We start from the raw sequence: 18963 nt of genomic DNA on the forward strand, positions 1-18963 counted from the left end.
GGCCTGTTCTTCTATGTGCTTTACAATTTTATCCTTGAGGATGCTTTCCATCAATTTGCCTGGAACGGATGTTAAGCTAACCGGCCTGTAATTTCCCTGATCCCTTTTTGAAAATCGGTGTTACATTTGCTACTCTCCAGTCCTCTGGTACAGAGCCTGATTGCAGGGATAAGTTATATATTTTAGCAAGGAGGTTGGCAATTTCACATTTGAGTTGAGTTATTTGATGATTCTTGGATGGATGCCATCCGACCCTGGTGATTTGTCAGTTTTCAGTTTTTCCAGACAGTTTAGAACATCATCTCTTGTCACTTCTATCTGACTCAGTTCTTTAGCCTCCATCCCTGAAAAGCCTGGTTCAGGAACAGGTATATGCTCAGTATCCTCTGCCATGAAGATGGACACAAAGAACTCATTTAGCTTCTCTGCAACCTCCATATCCTCCTTAATCATCCCTTTCACTCCCTCATTGTCTAATGGTCCAACCACCTCCCTGGCAGGTTTCCTGCTTCTGATGTATTTAAAGAAGTTTTTGTTATTCCCATTGATACTTTTGGCTAAATGTTCCTCATACTCTCTTTTTGCCTCCCTTATTGTCACCTTGCATTTCTTTTGCCAGAGTTTGTGTTGCTTTCTGTTCTCTTCGTTTGGACAGGCCTTCCAATTTTGGAAGGAAGTCTTCTTCCCTTTTATGGCTTCCTTGACGGTTCCGTTAGCCTCCTGTACTTAGTGGTACCTTTCTTCATTTGGGGTATACAATCTAACTAGGCTTCTAGTACTGTGGTTTTGAGTAAACTCCATGCACTCTGGAGCGAAGTAACTCTCCTGATTTTCCCTTTCAGCTTTCCTTCCACCATACTCCTCATTTTGGAGAAGTTTCCTCTTCTGAAATTCAAAGTGTCTGTGTTAGACTTCCTTGGTGATTCTCTCCCTGCATGTATGCTGAATTTGATGGCACTATGGTCACTGTTCCCTAAAGGGTTGATGACATTGACATCATGCACCAGGTCCTGGGTGCCACTCAGAATTAAGTCCAAGGTTGCCTTCTCTCTGGTTGGTTCCAAGACCAACTATTCTAGAGCAGAGTCATTCAGTGTGGCCACACAGACTGGCAGCAGCTTCTCCAAGGTTGCAGGCAGGAATCTCTCTCAGTTTTGTCTTGGAGATGCCAGGAAGGGAACTTGGAACCTTCTGCTCTTCCAAGAGCAGCTCCATCCCCTAAGGGGAATATCTTACAGTGCTCACACTTCAGATCTCCCATTCATATGCAAGCAGGGAGGGTGGACCCTGCTTAGCTAGGGGGGCAAGTCATGCTTGCTATCACAAGACCAGCTCTCTGATTGCTTCTGAGGGATGAGTTGAAAAATAGGAGGTAGAGCTGGGTGTCATCTGCATGCATATTAATGACAAGGCAAACCTTCTTTGGGGAAAGAAAAGCTGGATTCAAATTATGCCGCTAAAACAAATTGTAGTTATTGAGGACAAGCCTGCAAAAGCAGACCTTTGTAGAAGGGAAAGGGGGACCCTTCGTATGCAAAGTATTTTGTATTGTGCCTACAGTGCAGAACCCTATGCCTACTGTTTAACGTGTTGACCCAAATAGATGACTCTGAATTTAAGATGATCCCCTTGAAATCACAGTTTAAATACATGTTATACCTGTATTTACTCAAAAGAAAGGGGACTCTGGGGCTATTCTCACGATCAGTCAAAATCGAGCTAGGAGATAAATACGGTGCTTTCCTTCTCCCCAAGTTCTTTTCTCCCATCTGAGTTCATTTCCAGGAATGGAGAGAGGTTTTAGCACCTCCTGCCCATAAAACCCTTTAAATTGGGGCAGGGGAAGGTCTTCTACATGGCTGTGGCAGATCTGGATTTAAACACAGTTTAGCCCTGGGGAAATGCAAAGAAACATCAATTATCTTGCGGAAATACTTTCACTACACTTACAAGAGTGAAAGATGAAGCAAGGCTTAATGGATTTATTACATGATATGGTATAATCACATTGCATCCCAGCTATGAAATACATTTTCATCAGGCTACATTAGGTCTTCATCTGACCAGTGTTGACATCCTGCCCTCCCTGCCACACACACACTCATGTTCCCAGAACTGTTTTCCTCCTCCAAGATAGGTCAACCATGAAAAGTACAGCCACAATTTAACCAAATCATTCTGTACTGGGATAAAAGCCAAGTTTTATGTTAGATGGCATAACAGAACTGTGGCTGTGAGATTCATTTTTCCTTTGTTTACTTATATATCAGACTTCAACAGGAGTGCTTAACCAGCATCTACATAATAAACTCAATACAATGTTAATTAGCAGTTAATATTTATTCAGAACAATGGGAGGTCAGCCTCTAGTTCAGTTCTTGAAAATACCATGCCAAAGATAATGGCTGACAGACAACCTGAATAACGCTGCATGTGTGTTTTTAACCAGAGCACATATGAGATAGAGAGGCGATTCTCACAGTCCCCAGGGGTGGGGTGGGCAGGTGTGGGGGTAAGGCTGCTCTTAACCTACTTTCCCCCCAGCTGACCAAACCATCCATCTTCAGCGTGCCTCCTGCACACCCACACCGTCAGCCCTGCTCCGTGCAGCTCCATGAGGCACAGAGCAGGGAGGAGGGATCCAAGACCAGAACCTGTTGCTCCAGCCTCCGGATATTTCACAATGCAACATGCAACAGGCGCATTGCATTGAGAATTCCCCCATCAGATGGTCACTCTATGCGTCCGTCCCTGTGTCTCCTCGGGCTGAACTCAGTCCAAGGAGACATATGATACCCAGCAGCTGGGGTAAGGGTGCAAGCACTAACAGCTGAGTTTCTTAAGAGGATTAGGTGGGAAGGGAGCAGAGGATTCTGCAAGAATCCCACTGCGTCTCCCGACTAGCGTAACCCTGGCTGGGCTGCCCCAGGCTGGTCATGAGAACGGTCTCAGTTGTGCTCTTGTACAAAAGCACCCATGCTTCACAAGTGTGGGGACTAGCATGGAAGTTAGTGCTGTGTGCATGCTGTTGTCAGAAGCATGCACACACATCTTTAGTAAGGAGGTCAAACAATGATTATTTCAATAGTGATTAAAGAATAGAGAGAAATTCAGGGGGTTATAATCTCGTCTACAACACTGAATCACAGATACATAGAATTTAAAATGTTGGCTCTGCTTGGAATGCAGTAGTCTAACCTCAAACAAATGGACTAGAAAGCTAAAGGAATCCTATAATTTACTTTTAGAGAAGTTCAGTGAGAATGGAAGTCTATAGTGAAAGGAATATTGGCAATTATTCCTTTCAGTAACTGAAGGGTAACATACAACCACATCTATTTGCTGTACATGTTCACAGTTGGTGGTTTTAAATTAGTTCATTTATTTCTATACAGAAATGTGTAGTCTTGTATAATCCTCTGAAAGATTCCTAAATGTGTTTAATTTGTCACTGGCTTTGCTCAGAGTATTCTAACGAAACTTTTTCAGGGAAGATTTAAAAAGTATGCTCATCATCAATTGTTTCTTGAACTACAACAGAAAGCTTAATCCATCAAATCTCAGGGCAAAGCCTGTTAATAACAAAAAGACTAAAGTGCAACCTCTGCCTCCCTTATCCAATTTAAGAACAAGTTACAACTCACTGAAGTAAGGACACATGGTTTAAAGCATACAAATGTATGCTGAAGTATAATTAGTTGCTATGAATTAAACCTGGACGGATTAAGCTAATTCTTGGAATGCTATTGTGGAGAGTGTGCTGTGTAGAAATAATGATCCTTCTGTTTGCACTGCAACTAAAGAGCTTCAATTTACTTTTGACCAATTTGAATAGAGAGAAAGGGTCAGCATTTCAAATGGTGGTCTTCTAAACATAATTAGCCTGAATTATGCCTGCTTCACACTGCTGTATTGGCAACCTGGTTACTGGCAGAAGGGATAAGGCAGTACCAAGCTTATTTTGCTGCTTCATTTATATGGTAATTACCACACTATACCCAGAATCGAGTGCATCTGCCAAAACTGAGGGCCCCACAATAATAAAACTGACATGTGCTGTGATATTATTGAAGTGCTGACTAAGACACTTCTTTTATCTCCTCTTGCAGCCATAAAATGGTGTTCATGTTATTACTAGCCGGGTATTTTAACAGCTCTGCATAGACAGCAATTATGTAACACATGCACAAAACAACAGAGTTTCACATCACTTAATAAATCCTTGAGCTCCCCTTAGTTTCAGCTCTCTCGCTGGCTGGATTTTATGGTCTGGTAGCTCCATCTGACTTTCAGAATACTGGAGTACATACACCACAAAAGTGGTAGAAAAATCACTAGGAACAACTGGTTTGTATTCTCATTCGATCTATATAATGAATGGGACATGGTGAATATTTATGGATTAATGAAAAGAACTGTTCACTCTCTTTATCCTGATGTACCTGCAACAAGACAACACTCAAAATACATTAATTTATGAAAGTATCCTTTAAATCACTTATTTGCTCTGATCTAGTCATTCTTGCAGTGGTGAAGCACTCAGGTCTATGTACATGGAGTAATTCTGTCAACAAAGACTGTCCATTTACTTAACTGGAGGGAAACTCCTACATATGCATGGGGTTTTTTCTCCACTGAAGAACATGGAAAAGCTCCACGAACATATCAAAACACATTCAGAGTTTCAGACAGACATAGCCAAGTAGAAACGAATAAAGGCCCTTAATTTCATTTGAAAATAAAAAAGGTAACTTTAGCTTAATTTTTTCTAATTAAAGGGAAATTAATGTTGCACAACTGTTATCATAATGACCATGTTAGTCCAGAATAGTAAAAATGTAATCAATAGTAATAAACAAGTAACATATCTGGTAGATTTCAATAGTCAGAATCACAGGATCCTTCAATGCAATAAATTGTCAATCACTCTCATCATGTTTTATTCTATTTATATATAAATTATATATTTAAACGTTTTCACCTTTGTATTTTAAGTGGTGGTTAATAATTGCCCTAAGCATAAGAGAATGGGCCAGGGTCCAAAGGCCCACAAAAAAGTGCCATGCTTGCAGCAGGGTTTCTCAAGGCCCCCATTTCCATTATAGGTTCTTGTGTTGGCCTTAGGTGTGATCACAGGATTCTTCGGCTCTCAGCCCACCCGTGTGAAAGAAACGTGTGTGTGTGTGTGTGTGTGTGTGTGTGTGTGTGTGTGTTTCGGGGGGGGGGGGATTAGAAATAAGATGTTGTTATCCACTTGCCAAGAAAGTAGAAATGAATGTAAGCAATTGTCATTATCAACATAGCATACTATTATTATATATATTATATGTATATATTATATTACAGCTTTACTATAATGTGTCAGTAAGAAGAGCTTTAAATGCAGGAAATGGGGGGGGGACCCACAAAAAACCCAACAACAAGCCCGATTCAGTCACCCCTGTGACACGGATGTTCACAGTGTGGAGGGGCAGTTGCTCCCCCCCATTCATGGCCAGATTAATGTGGAGCAGCAGATGATTGTATTAATATACTTTCCCCCACCCCTTGAAAACATACCTGTGGATGTCCATGCCCTGAGGGGTAAGAAAGTTCTGCTAGAATCACCCTGATTGGGTTTATAGGGAATAATTGTGAAAAATAATCGTTTACAGAGAATAACTACTAAGATAATGTTAAGATGTACAGTGGAATTTAGGTATAAAGGGAGTTCTCTCTTCTTTCTTAAGAGATCAATATCATACATATCCAAGATGGGATGCATAAATTAATGGAATTTCCTAAACATGACGTGCACCATGAGAGCAAACTGAAGCTGTTCAGCCCAGAAATTTCTTAGGGAGTCTGCTTACAAAATATTATTTGAGGGATCATAATGCAAATTCTTGAACAACTGCTTTCAGTAAAAATTTGCAGAGATGCTCAGCAGTGGTATAATTCCAGTCACTTTAACTAGTCTTCCATATGCCAAAAACTTGTTTGTATGCCCTGCGACACAAAGGGTATATATCTCTTAACACCCATTTAAAAGCCCAATTTGCATGGTCTTTTCTCCCACTCTTCTTTTTTATGGGAAAGTATCATCACCAAGTCGAAAGGCTACAGGAATTGATGGAATAGCTACAGAAATATGGCAGGCAACAGAAGAAGAAGCAGTTAAGGCTCTAACCAATCTATGCCAGCAAATTTGGAGAACGACACAATAGCCAACAGATTGGAAGAGGTCAGTCTACATACCCATACCAAAGAAAGGAGACTTAACAGTGAAAACCATCACACAATATCCTTAATTTCACATGTTAGCAAAATAATGCTCAGGATCATCCAAAGCAGATCAGAGCCCTACATGAAAAGGGAAATGCCGGATGTTCAAGCTGGTTTCAGAAAAGGCTGAGGAACAAGAGACATCATTGCTGATTCACGCTAGATAATTGAGAAAGCCAAAGAATAGAAAAAACTAGTTGTTGTTGTTGTACTGCCACCCTTCCAGAATGGCTCAGGGCGGTATACAAATATGTGTTTTATTGACTACAGAAAACAAAAGCCTTTGATTGCATCAACCATGTCAAGTTGTGGAATATCCTTAGGAACATCTCATTGTTCTCATGAGAAACCCATACACAGGACAGGAGGCCACGGACCAGACAGAACATGGTGAGAAAGACTGGTTCCAGATCAGCAAAGGAGAAAGACAAGGCTGTATATTAGGGATGTGCCCGAATCATTTTGGCACCTCTTTGAAGAGACACCGAAATGATTAGCTCCCTGCAGTCAAAACACTGATGACAACACTCTGATAGCTGAGAATGTGGATGATCTGCAAGCTCTAGTAATGAAAGTCAAGGAGCACAGTGAAAAAAATGGGACTATGACTAAATGTAAAGAAGACTAAACTAATGACAACGGGTACAACAACCAGCCTCAGAACTGACACCCCCCCAAAAAAGTGACCCCCACCTGCTCCATTACCCCTGCCCTGCCTTAACCCTAATTCCCATCTACCTCATCACCAAAGCTTGGCATGCTATTGCATGCCAGTCACCCCCTTCCCTCTGCATCATCACACCAATCTAGGGGGCATGGCCAGAATGGGGAACCCTCTCCAACCAGCAAGCTCCATCGCTGGCTGGATGCTTCCTTCCCCCCCCCCCCCCCCGCCACAAGCAATGCAGAAAAAGAAAGCATCGAGTCAGCAAAGAAAATGTTTCATTGACTAGAGAGGGCAAGGGGCTCCATGCATTCATTCCTCGCCTGGTCATGCCCCCTGCATCAGCATGATGACTAGGGGAGAAGGGGCATGGCCAGCATGCTTGGTGGCCTCAGCAACTTCTCCCTGGGTTGCTGGAAACCTCGCTACATCCCTGCTAAAGAAGATCCATATTTTAAAAGAGGCTTTTAAATATTTTATCTGCAGCTACTACTACTACAACAAATATTTATATACCACTTTTCAACAAAAGTCTCCAAAGTGGCTTACATAGAGAAAAAATTAATAAGTAAGTTAGTAAGTTGGATCCCTGTCCCCAAAGGGCACCAGCAACAGTCACTACTGTGCTGGGGGTGGATAGGGCCAGCTCATACTCTGAGGGTTTAAACTTTTTAACTTGCTACTTTTAAATTTTGTTTGTATTAATTTTATATAGTTGTATCTGTTTTATTAATTTTGTGAGCTGTCCCAAGCAAAAGTGCACTGAAGAGGTGGGGTATAAATGTTTTTTTAATATATATATATATATATATATATATATATATATATATATACACATACATATACACATACACACACACACACACACACACACACACACACACACACACACACACACACGACTTGAGGTGTATAGTGGAGAGGAGGGATATTTGCTTATTCCTCCACTTCATGAAGATTGCTCCTGCCCAGTAAGTTTTTGAACGGTGTACTTAGTCCGGAATCTGCAGTTGATACAGAATACGGTAACCAAGTTGGTCTCCAAGTCATCTCAAGGAGACCATTTTACTTCTGTATTGAAAGAACTACAGTGGCTGCCAATAGGTTTCTGGGCAAAATACAAGTTATAACCTAGCTGGTTATAACCTATAAAGCCTATAAACTGCTTAGGCCCTGGGTATTTAAGATATTGTCTTCTTCACCATGAGCCCCATCACCTACTGAGATCATTTGGAGAGGTCCATCTGCAATTGCCACCAGCTCGTCTGGTGGCTACACAGGGATGGGCCTTCTCCGTTGCCTCCCAGAGGCTCTGCAATGCGCTCCCTGCTGAAATAAGAGCCTCTGGCAACTTTTAAGAGGTCTTTAAAGACACTTTTTTTTCACCCAAGCTTTTTAACTAGACTTGTAGCTTTACATCATTTTAAGGTGTTTAAGTATATTTTAATTTGTTTTATGTTGTTGTAAACCACCCAGAGATGGAAGTTTGGGGTGGCGTACAAATAGAAGGAAGGAAGGAAGGAAGGAAGGAAGGAAGGAAGGAAGGAAGGAAGGAAGGAAGGAAGGAAGGAAGGAAGGAAGGAAAAAACTTATAAATATACAGAATAATTTCTTAGCTTGGGAAATTTAGTTTGAAAACACTGGCTGACATCCTGATGAAATTACTCTGCTGAAATTTAGAATAACTCCTGAGTAGAACTTTTGAGTAACTTAGTTTGGATTTCAGTCACTGATTCTACTGTTGAGTAGGGGGCCTCATATGAAGTATAGTACCTTTGTGAACTTCTATTTCTTGTTCTCATCAATAGTATTGAGAGAGAAACCAATATGCAGGACATGGATTATAAGTAAGTTCAAATCATCTGAATAAAACAATTGCCCAGGAGTTAGCCTTTGGTTTCCTGTTGCACATTGTTTGTGGTATAAAGGTATGGATGGAATGGTTGGGTTTTGCCCTGGTAATTACTTCAAGGAGGACTGTGCCACCAGTTTTATTCTCACATAGTTCTGAGTACCATATAAAGGAAAATCAGAGTGCAGACTTACGTAAGAAAATGTTGTTTATCACAGTTTTCTTACAAAAGAACACATGGAATGACTCCACCCCACCCCACCCCGGTCCCCCGTACTGGCATCTACATATGCATCACAAGAAACTCATGTGGATGTTTATACTACTGTGTCTTCTTAGCTTCATCATGTGAATGGTCAAACAAAATGTGACAAAGTGTTAGTCTTTGAAACGTATAACATTTTCTAATTAGTTTTGATTTAAAAGTTAGACATACCAAGAAATGAAGTTAGGGATGAACACATACACAAAAGGCTGTGGCCCTGCAGAGGTAGGCCACTGCTGCCAGTCAAAGGAGTAAAAGACCTGTGCCCTTGCTGTGGAATGGAAAACACAGAGCTGGGTCTCACGATTGGTGAGACCCGGTTTCTTCAGGTGAGTGGGGAGGGAGCCCTGGGTGGCCAGATTGGCCACCCACACGATTACCGGCTCCGTGACTGAGCTGGCGGGGGCTGGGGGGAGCGGGGGCCGATTGGCCCCCACAAGCTCCAGCATGCCCTGCTGTGAGCGTGCAGGGCATGCTGGCAAGACCCCCAGAGCCGGGAGGCGGTTTTTCACCTCCCCTCTGGGGCGTGAGTAGGCGAGGCGTGAAGCGATTGTTAGAACCAGGTTTGCGGAGCGCTCGCTCCGCAGACCGGGTTTTAGGCCAGGGGTTCTTGAGCGGGTTACCCGCTCTAGAACCACTGGGCTCGCAGCCAAGCCCAGTGGTTCTCACGATTGGAGTAGTTCTCACGATTGGGAAAAATTGGGCTAGGCTTTCCTAGCCCGATTTTTCCCGATCGTGAGAACAGCCCCATAGTGTGCCTTTGCAGAGACTTCTAGTGGCCAGCATTAGCCAATGACACATGAGACACAAGAGATTCATTATGACTATTACAATAGCTGACATCCAGATTAATGAAGAGAGTGTGTAGTGATCCTGTGTGTGCATTACAGGAAAGGAGCAATTTTTGTCTATTCCCCCTTCCCCCTTAAACCAATGGTGACTTCTGAAAATATGTCCTTGATGGCTGTAGAGCCTTCAGGGATGTATTTTCGGGAGCCACAGTTGGCTTCTGAGCAAAGGGGAAATGAAAGGAAATAACATTTTCCTGTAGTGCACGCAATGCTAATTGCATGCACACTTCGTTAGTTTGGATGTCAGCCACTGCCTATTAGGCTAGCTAGAAAGGTGCAGAATTAGAAGATAAAGTATGGACCTGTGAGAACAAGCAACAGTGTCTGTGCTGGGCTCTGGGAGCCACCTCAAGCCAGGCTCTTAGCCTGTGTTAATGGAGCGAGTGTATCGTTAGCCTCAGGCTCCAGGATCATGTATCAGCATGGGCTGCTTGCAACCTGTGCTGACAAAGAGACAAGCACCTAGAGAGCCGGTCTCCTGGGGGAATTCCCCAATGCACTGCGTTCATTGTGCAGTGCACTGTAGGTTCCCCTGGTCTCCGGAACACTGCACTGGTCACTGCTGTGGTGAACGTGTGCATAGTGGCATGGTGCAGCTGGGGCCAGTCTGGATCATCATAAGATAGACCTAACCTTACTTTCTCCCCGCCCACTCGTGTGAAAAGCCCCATCATGTCACTGTAAATGGTAACACAATAAGTAGATTGTCAGTATTTAAAATATTATCCTTTATATACAAAACTATTTTCAACAATGTTCAGCAACAGGTCTTTGGGAGCCAATGATTTTAAAGTCAGTGGACTTTGCTATACTAAGCTGAAATCAACTGTTTCTAAGGAATGAAGTGAAAGAATGTGGGAAAACACTGCTATAGCTTCCAATGAAGAAAAAGCTAAGATCAAACTGAAAACCAGCAGTACAAAACACAGATGGGGTCTGGAAAACATGTTCATAGACATTTTGATTGGAGACCTTTAATGCATTGGAATACTTTTTCACAAAGTGTTATATGTGAGGGAGATTACACCAATCAGATTACAAATCTTGAACTAATACTGTTAACTTAAAACACAGTACACAACATGCATAGATGGTTGAACAGATATACAGGATTGTGTGTCTCTATGTTCAGTTAAACAGCACACCTGTCCATAAATCAGTTAATTCAGTTTTGGCCAAATCATCTGAAGTATTACAAAATGTTTAGAGCCAAGACATTGAAGGGAATTTTCTAACTTTATTTAGAAATATTGGCTGATACAATGCACAAATTCTAAAGGGGGTGTAAAACATCAGCAGCTGTGCTACTGTGGACACAGAAGCAAGTGCTGTTGTTTCCTAACAGCGACTGTGCAAACAGCATCCCCACGGTTTCTCCCATTGTGGTGAATGGAAGAAATGGCCAGGATGCGGCTTGTGCAAATGCTGGTTGGAAACACCTGCTTCTGCAGCAGCCCCACTGCTGATATCTTCCGTCCTCATCAGATTTGTGCATGATGTCAGCCATTGTTTTGAAGAATCCTGAGTGCATTTTCACTAGCAAAATTCCAATGAAGTTGCCAACAGCCAAACCCTATGTATATTTACTTGAAAGAAAATCCCACTGAATTAAATGGACTTGTTTGTCATCAAGTAACTGTAGACTGTCATTGAATTAACATTATCAAAAATATAGTGGAAATCACAGCGTCAGTTCCTCTCTGAACCTTTCGTTCTCCACAAACAAAAATGCCATGTTTGTTTGACAGCTGCTGCCCCTCAACACTGGGCACATCTCCCTTTTTTAATTAAAATGGCAAACAGGCTTTTCTCCAAGCAGCAAGGCTCTCCTACTACAATAAGGCTCTTCCCTCTATCCACTTCCTCTCTATGGCACACTTAATTTGTGACTCCTAGAGAGCATACCTGGCTGCACTCTGGAGAAAACCACCAATATTATTGCAAAGGATCTTAAGGTTTTTGGAGAGGGAAACACATTTTCAGCAGCTATAGTGAATTTACTACTGAAAGAGAAACTGTTATCACTACAGTCATCCCTTGCCAAATGCAGTTTTCCCAATTGTGGTTTTGAGTATCCATGACTGGGAAATTGTGCCAGGTCTCACCAATTGCAGCCCAAGTATCTGCAGTTTGGCGATATTTTTTGGTAATTGGAGAGGTTAGGGTTAAGGGGTGATTTCTGGGGGTTCCGGTTGATTTGGGAGGGGGGGGTTAGGGTGATTTTCAGGGGTGATATCTGGGGGGTCCCCCCCACACTCCTCTTGCTGACTTGGTGATTTAAAGGGATTACGGGTGATTTTTGGTCATTTTTTCTGTATTTTCCAGTCTTTTTGCAACCACAATTACCCTAACCCCATTTCCAATGCTTTTCAAACTCGCCAACCGCGAATTCACCAACTGCAAGGAATGGAACCCTTGCAGTTGACAAGGGATGACTGTATTATTCAAAATAAATGACTGCGTACACAAGACCTAAGACACATTCCCAAGCATATCAGTCTTTGCTCCTAGGAAATCTATACTTCTAGCAACCAATGTGTTGTGTGAAGGAGACAGGCAAGGCAGATACGTGAGCGTTCGCACAAAAGTAAAGGGAAAATTTCTCAAGTATGAAATCCAGATTTACTTGCAATTTTTCTTCAGAAACATGGACATGTTTTCTGCAGTTCTCTTGGATTTACTATTTGAAAAAGAAACCTTACTACATGCAAATTCCTCTGGGCATCATGGAGAAAATTATTTTACAATAATTTATATAATAGAAGTATATAAATATATAAGTATTACTTATACAATATATACTTTTTAAACTATAGCATTATGGGTCAAATCTATTTTATTATTTAACTGTTATAAAAGCAGATGAAATGAAGATACCGGCTTAAAATCAGAAACAGTTATACAAACCATCTTATCATCCTCAAATAGCACCACTGACTTCACAGACTAGGATTGAATAGGCTGTTTTTAAGCAATTAACTGAAGGACTGCAGGGTTAACTAAGTGCACCCAAAATCTTACTTTCAGGTATTGAATTATTCTCCCCCCACTCCCACTTTCTGTCTAGAAGGTAATATAATTTGCCACTATATCCTGCACTTCAGTCATATTCACTGTCTGTGTGATGAATCTTTCACCAGGCTGATACCACAATCTCTCTCTCTCTCTCTCTCTCTCTCTCTCACACACACACACACACACACACACACACACACCTTCCCCTTTTGGAATCTTGGGTCTGGAATACTACAGCAGTTCTTACATTACAAAAGTAATGTCAAGTTGACTAAGGATTATGCAGTAGTGTAAGTGGCTTTTTCATTCCCCATTTAATAAGTTAACAATAGCTTCTACCCCTATAAGGTCTTGTGGGCATCCTCGCAGCTTAGGAAAAATGTCTGGTATGTGGGTGGGGGAGGGGGGCTGTATGCCAAAGCAGATTCCAAGAAACTGTTTTGTACTAATCAGACCTCGGAACTGACCTGTTAACATTCATTGTATTTTAATGAATCAGTAGTCCGGTGCATTCCAAAGTCCAGTCACTGCTTATGGTAGACAACACCACCAAACCACAGATCCGGGTCCAGACTTGTATTCCCATCAATAGCAAGGGTCAGTGACCAAGGGAAAAGGGGAGCAAAGGTCAGTGACAGAAACAGATGACATAGCCTGGGTTTATTTTTTTTAGTAGCTTGCCTACTACATTAAACTGAAGCTGCATACGCTATTTTATCTCTGTTATTCCACTGATGTTATTCCTATTTATGCATAAAATATCGGTGAAGTGCAATGTTAGCCTTTGGTCCTGGATGTATGAGTTTAGTCTCTTGCATTAGAGACTAACTAATATGAAAACATAAGTTTTCATAGCCTGCAGAATTTTAAAGTTCTCAGGATTGATTGTACTTCATTCCCAGATCAACTCCTTGCAAGTAAGTCTGTGCATAGGAGATTAGATTGTGATAGGCTACCACGCATAGATTTTTCCTGTAAAATCTACATTGATGTCAATTATAACACATTCTCCCCAAGTATGCCTTAAGAACATAAGAACACTATAACATAAGAACAGCCCTGCTGGATCAGGCCCAAGGCCCATCTAGTCCAGCATCCTGTTTCGCACAGTGGCCCACCAGATGCCGCTGGAAGCCACAGAAATCATTCTAAACAAAATCGTTGCCATGAACGAAACTGTTACATCTGGGTTAATATGCACTAATCAGGAAGCCTGAACTTCTGTTTGCTAGAAGTTAAGAAAGGTAATTTTAATGGGGAAAACCATAAACTAAGACAGACTGACGGAGTACTGAAGAAACCACAATTGGCAACCAACAGCTGTTTATTCACTACACACAGGAAAAGATTCACTGGTCTATTTTCTTTGCCGTTTTGCGTGCTTAAAGTGCTTGACATCATATCATTACTAGGGGTGTGCACAAACTGTTCAATCGCAAACTGGTTCTCCACAAACCAGGCTGATTCTATTGTAAACTGGACTGGAGGCAGTCCAGTCCGTGACTGAACTGAACCAAGCCCGGTCTATGTCAGACCAGTTCAGTGGTTCGAGAAGCTATTCTTGTAAAGGAGAATCGACTGAGGATTCCCCTTTACAAGCAAAGGGATGGAGGAATCCTTGTCTTTCAAAGTCTTCTAAAGGGTGGCGGGAGAGAGGACAAATTTAAAAGTAGATTAAGGTTCTTACTGGCCTGGAGGTGGCCGCCACCGTTCCTCAAAGCACCCCTGGCGCAGCCCAAGTGTGAAGCGTTCACTCCAGCAACCTGCTCATGTGGCGGTGGTGTGTTTTTTGCCTCCACAGATGCACAGAGGCCATTTGCAAATGCATCCTGCACCAGGGGGGCTTTGAGGAGCAGTGGCCACCGCTGGGCATGTAAGAACCTTAATCTACTTTTAAAGGTTCCCTCTCACTGCCACCCCAGCTGCCATTTAGAAGATTTTTCAAGGATTCCCCCACCACTTTGCTTTTAAAGGGGAATCCTCACTGTATTCCCCTTTACAAACATAGCCCCCTGAACCAACAAACTGGTTCAGTCAAATGGACCACCCTGTTGGTTTGACTGAAGCGGTTCACAGACCAATGGTTCAATCTGAATTTGGTCTGAAATTTGAACTGAACCGCAAAATTCAGTTTGTACACACCCCAGTCATTACATCATTTTACTGCCTCTTCTCAAGCAATTTCATTATCCCCTCTTCTACATGTAAGGTTTCTATGAAGCTTTAGGTTGTATATCAGAAAACAAGTATGGCAGTCTCCATGCCATCAGTCAGTGTGTCCAGTCTTCTTCGACAATGGTGGTCTTCATTTCTTCAGCAATATTCATTATTAGATTGCTACTTAAGAGCTCCCATTCACTTGTTTCAGACTGTATTAAAGCCTTACTAGCATGAAAATCCCACAGTTTATTTCACACACTGGAATAAAACAAAAAGTCACTTCACAGTATTGGGAGCGTCATCACATAATTGCAATGGATGTGTACAAAACTGTATGTACACAAATGTTTTGAAGCTTGATTTTACTAGTTTGGGTTACAACAAATGATTATGGTAACTATTTTGCTGCTATAACAATTTACCTAATTTCAAACCAGGACTAATAAAATACTCATCAAAAGTTCACAAAAATTCACAAAAACAGTTCTGTGGCTCACGAACTTCCCCTACTGCAGGCTCATACTAGATCAGACATGCAGTCATGTGCATCTCCTCAACTGCTGAAGGTGTTTGTTTTTTAAAAAACAAAAAAACAAAAACTAAAGCAGTCTTGAGGAAAAGAGCAGGCTGCTTTCCCCGTTCCCTCAAGCTATTTTCTACTCCAGATGAACCCTCAGCTGCAATTAAGTTACAGTCACCTAACTGAGGGTGGAGGTTCCATTGTGTCATTTAGATTGGATGAATAGCCCAAACTGGAGTTAAGAGAGGAAGCTCCACCCGCAGCTTCAATTCTATTGGCTGTCATGGCTGTCCTTCCATGGTCAGAGGAAGCCAGTGCAGCCAGTTCTGCCCCCTTTGCCAGCTCCCAGACTGAAAATCCTGATCATCTGGGAATACACCTGGTGGACTGGAAGCAAACTGAGAATCCATTGGACATGTAGTTACAAGGAATGTCCAAAGGCGGCCTTCTCCTCTCCCTTCTTTAGTTAGTTTTAACAATGATGAAACAGCTGTTGCTGTGTGTGTCTGTGTCTGTGTGTGTGTGTCTGTGTGCGTATGTGTGTGTTTTAGATTGTGAGTTGTCCTGGGCAGGGAATAATCTTTATTTTCTTTTGCTATGTCTTGCTTTGAGAACTTTCCACCCTGAAAATATGTTTAATCATAATACTTTGTATGCAAAAGTTCCCTGGCCTCTCCACATAGGAATGGAAAATATACCTGTCTCAAATCCTGGAGACAAAAATGAACTAGGTCTGGTGGTATATAAGGCAGCTTCATATGGTCAAACATAATGGAAATCACAGGAAATCTCTGATAAATAAGACCCTAGCTTTCACATGAAAAAAAAATCTGAAAGTGTTGCACTAATCAGGACAGGAGACAGATTTCTACAAAATTTTCTTCTACAAATCACATGGAAGTTAGTTAATGTAGTCAAACCCTAACATTCAAATGCAATTAACTTGTAATACATTCTTATTTAGAGATGTCATGCTTCCAATGAAGACTTATTTTAAAGAGGAAAAGGCCAAGAAGAGCAGCATGTTTGAATTAGACGCAAATCTCAGGCATGTTGCAGCCAAAGTTAAGCATTTTTAAGTTCCACTGGGAGATGTGCAAAACTCTCCCATTATGTGCAAAACTCTCCCAGTAAAATCAACAGAACTTAGAAGTGCTTAGCTTTGACTGGTTCATGCTTCTTGACTTCATTATACAAGCATACATTTTAGGAATACAGACGCAAGCACTTGATTTTATAGGCCAATAATAATACTACCTGATAAATTTCAGCTTTGCGTCTGTCCAATCTTTTTCTCATTCCAAATGATAAGGTATAGAGTGTTGTATAATGCCACTGAAGTGCTAAGCTTTATTCCTTTTACTTTTACTGGCAGTTTAATAACTCCTCCTTCACTAGATCAGTTCATTGACTGTGCTGATAAAGAAACTGATACTAAATTATTTAGGACATATTTCTCAATATCTTTAGAAAGTTGGGTTTAACATTAGTTTATATGGGGTGAGATGACCTTCATTCAATTTGACTTAACACAATGAAAAGAGAATCCCTCATAATTTTGAACAAACAATTAAACAGTATCCTCATACAGCAACTATGATTAGAAGCATCTCTGTAAGTTTTCTATTTGGAAACACAAAATATTACTGATAGCACAGAACAGAAAAACTCTTTTCATTTATAAACAATTCATGCAAACATTTTCTCTTTGTATTAACATTTCTTATTCTTGGGATATGCAATTCATGATAGCAGCGAAACTTTCGAATTGTAGAAGACTTACAGTCCCCTCCAGGTTTTTCAGTTGTTGATCAATCTCTCTAAGCCGGTTTTGCTGATCACGTTCCTCTTTAGTGTCTCTTAAAACCTTTTCACCTGGAACTGTTTCCAAATTTCTATTTGCATAAGCCAAAGACTCCTTAACAAAAGCAAATAAAAATAGAATCACTGAATTGTAGAGATGAAAAACAAAAGCAGACAATCTAGACCAATCCCCTCCTTTGAAGTAGGGACTTCTCTACACAAAATGTCCTTGGCCATTCCCAGATGGTGATATTACTTTGCTTCACCTCAGGAAGGGCAGGTATGCTTTCACAAATCAGGCAGATTTATGTCAAAGTCCATGCATATCGGGGAACACTCCATATATGATTCAGGTTTTTCCATGTGTATTGGAGCTTAGCCTTAGCCCACGTTATCTTCACATGAAAAAGTTCCACTTTTTACAGTGGCTTTTTGGGATACTTCGATATATTCAATATACACCAATGTTTCTTCTGAGATGTATGGAGGAGCCGTTTTGACAGAGCGCCTTTTCTTAAAGCCTCACTTTGCCCATTTTGTTTTTAAACATTTGCTTGATGATCTTGCAGAACATCGTTCTATGCACCCACATGATGAATTTTGTTTCCATCTGTCTCCCTCCCCCTTTTGAAAAGCCTCCTGACTCTGTTTGACTCCCAGTGGTATTTTATGGGGAACATAAGCAGGCTTTTCTTAAAGCGCCCCCCCCTCATGTTTTATCTTTCCTTATGGAAATCTGAGAAAAGACAATGGTTTAAAATAGTTTTTAAAAGGCCTTCTCCATATAGTAGACTAGGAAATCAAAGAGAAAGATTTAGCATAGCCATCTGTCTGATGTAATAGTTCACATTATTCTCTTCCTGGCTCAGGATCTCCACCAACGCAGAGATAGAATCCACAAAAGCAGAGTCTAGCAACGGAAAAGGGATGTTGCTTCAGCAGCTGCTGGGAAAGGATTGCCAGTTTTTAGGGCTGTTGCCCAGGCAGAGTGAATTAGCCTCTTCCCTTCTCTAGGGAAGGCTCTGTTGCTTAAACAGGCCTTGCCTGATTTTACATTTTTTACATGGTGAAACATCCAAAATCATGACACATATACCTCACAGGCTGAAATGGTACATTCCATAATTCTGTCTCAGTCTATGTAATGTATAGAATGGCTCTAAGCAGCTTGCAGATTACAATACGTAATTAACAGCACACCTGGTTTCTGTGTATTGTTATGTACACAAACAACCAATTTCTAATCTGCAACATAAATATGGTTGAAGGAATCAGATGACAACAATGCAAATGAAGCAGAACTCTCACTCTAATCCTAAATGAATTTATCTGGAATAAGTCCACTTCATTTCAATTTTTTTTACAAGTTATAGATGTCCCTGCAATAACATCAAATTTCAAATCCTTTACAATTAAAGAGGTAACCCCAGTTCTGTGGATAACTATTCAGTGCAGATTGCAGCAATGATTTCAACTTGAAAAATAACTGACTTGTGTATAAAAATACGATTAGTGGTCCTTCTACATACTATACAGTCTTTTAATTCCTATTGAATTTCTTACAGTGTA

At 41.2% G+C, this 18963-nt stretch overlaps 1 protein-coding gene across 2 annotated transcripts in view; it reads right to left on the reverse strand.

Annotated features, from left to right (window-relative positions):
- The window catches only part of FSIP1 (fibrous sheath interacting protein 1), a 120083-nt gene that overhangs the window by 43394 nt on the left and 57726 nt on the right, over positions 1–18963 (reverse strand). For both annotated transcript variants that reach the window (XM_053257562.1, XM_053257552.1), the window contains exon 11: positions 17375–17509. In XM_053257562.1, coding sequence (XP_053113537.1) covers positions 17375–17509 — 135 coding nt within the window. The remainder of the gene's footprint in view (positions 1–17374; positions 17510–18963) is intronic.

Source organism: Hemicordylus capensis, chromosome 1 (assembly GCF_027244095.1).
Source record: "Hemicordylus capensis ecotype Gifberg chromosome 1, rHemCap1.1.pri, whole genome shotgun sequence".
NCBI classification, from domain to species: Eukaryota; Metazoa; Chordata; class Lepidosauria; order Squamata; family Cordylidae; genus Hemicordylus; species Hemicordylus capensis.